General features: G+C 39.2%; 1 protein-coding gene across 1 annotated transcript; it reads right to left on the minus strand.

The window, feature by feature from the left end:
- Positions 1-297: 297 nt before the first annotated feature.
- On the minus strand, positions 298-894 carry LOC149768539 (uncharacterized). The gene has a single exon (XM_089929924.1). The coding sequence runs from the start codon at positions 892-894 to the stop codon at positions 298-300; it is 597 nt and encodes a 198-aa protein (XP_089786050.1).
- Positions 895-1,094: the final 200 nt, after the last annotated feature.

The raw sequence follows: 1,094 nt of genomic DNA on the forward strand, positions 1-1,094 counted from the left end.
GTAGGACCAGTACTGGATAGCACCATGTTGGTTTGTGGATTTGCAGGTTGAGAAGGCGCATGTTTGATAGTTCTGATACTTCTTCTTCTTCATCCGGCATACTCGAGCCATATGACCGAGTTTCCCACAATTGTAGCAAATCGGCTTCCGATCATTCTTATTGATATGATGTTTTGGCTTCATAAGTTTTCTTTTGTTTCTAGGTCCACCCTTTTCAAATTTGGAGTTCTTAAACTTATGGGTCTTATTCTGGCCTTCTACAAAGTTCACCTTGGTTAGAAGCTCAGGATTCATGAGTTACTCATTATCTTTCTCAAGGTGTTGTTCTTGGATCCTAATGGCAGACAATAGAGTTTTCATTGTCATATCCTCGGTTTTATGTTTCAGGGATAACCCAAAGTCTTTCCAAGAAGGTGGGAGCTTGTCAATGGTACAAGCAACTTGAAGGCTCTCAGTTATTCCCATTCCCCTTAAGCCTAATTCATGATAAATCACTGTTAACTCATGGGCTTGATCAACTACGGGCTTGGTGTCAACCATCTTATAAGACAGGAATTGACTAGCAGCATACTTGTCCATTCCGGCATCTTGGATACCAAATTTCTTATTAAGATCATCCCAAATCTCCTTGGAGGTTTTAAAAGTGCAGTAGACATCAAAAAGGGGATCAGTAAGATAGGACAGAATCCTTCCCCTACACAGGTAGTCTTTCTTCTTAAATTCCTCCAAATTACAAGTTCTAGCTGGTTCATTCTCTTCCTCATTTGGAGGAGAGTCAAAGATTATGGAAAATAACCCAAGTGTGGTTAAGAAGATTTCCATCTTCTGTCTCCAACGCTTAAAGTTATTTCCATTAAATTTTTCAGGAGGAACCAGGTCACTTGCATTGGCCATTGGGGTAACTCTAAGTACTAGCCTATTATATGTAGGAGAGAATCTACTTCAAGAATGTTGGGAATATACTGTCCCAGAAAATTTTAAATCTATAATACTCTACTTCAACAAATAATAGGCAGAAATAGGCTTACAGAAAATAAATAGAGAAAGTGGAAAAATGGAACCCGAGATGCTGAGGCGTGGTATGTTGGTCACTT

This window comes from Phoenix dactylifera, chromosome 1 (genome assembly GCF_051530095.1).
Source record: "Phoenix dactylifera cultivar Ajwa chromosome 1, Ajwa_hap1_PhDact_Kaust_v1.1, whole genome shotgun sequence".
Lineage (NCBI taxonomy): Eukaryota > Viridiplantae > Streptophyta > Magnoliopsida > Arecales > Arecaceae > Phoenix > Phoenix dactylifera.

Coding starts and splice junctions, on each gene's coding strand:
- LOC149768539 (XM_089929924.1), bottom strand. CDS start 894: ATGGCCAATGCAAGTGACCTGGTTCCTCCTGAAAAATTTAATGGAAAT.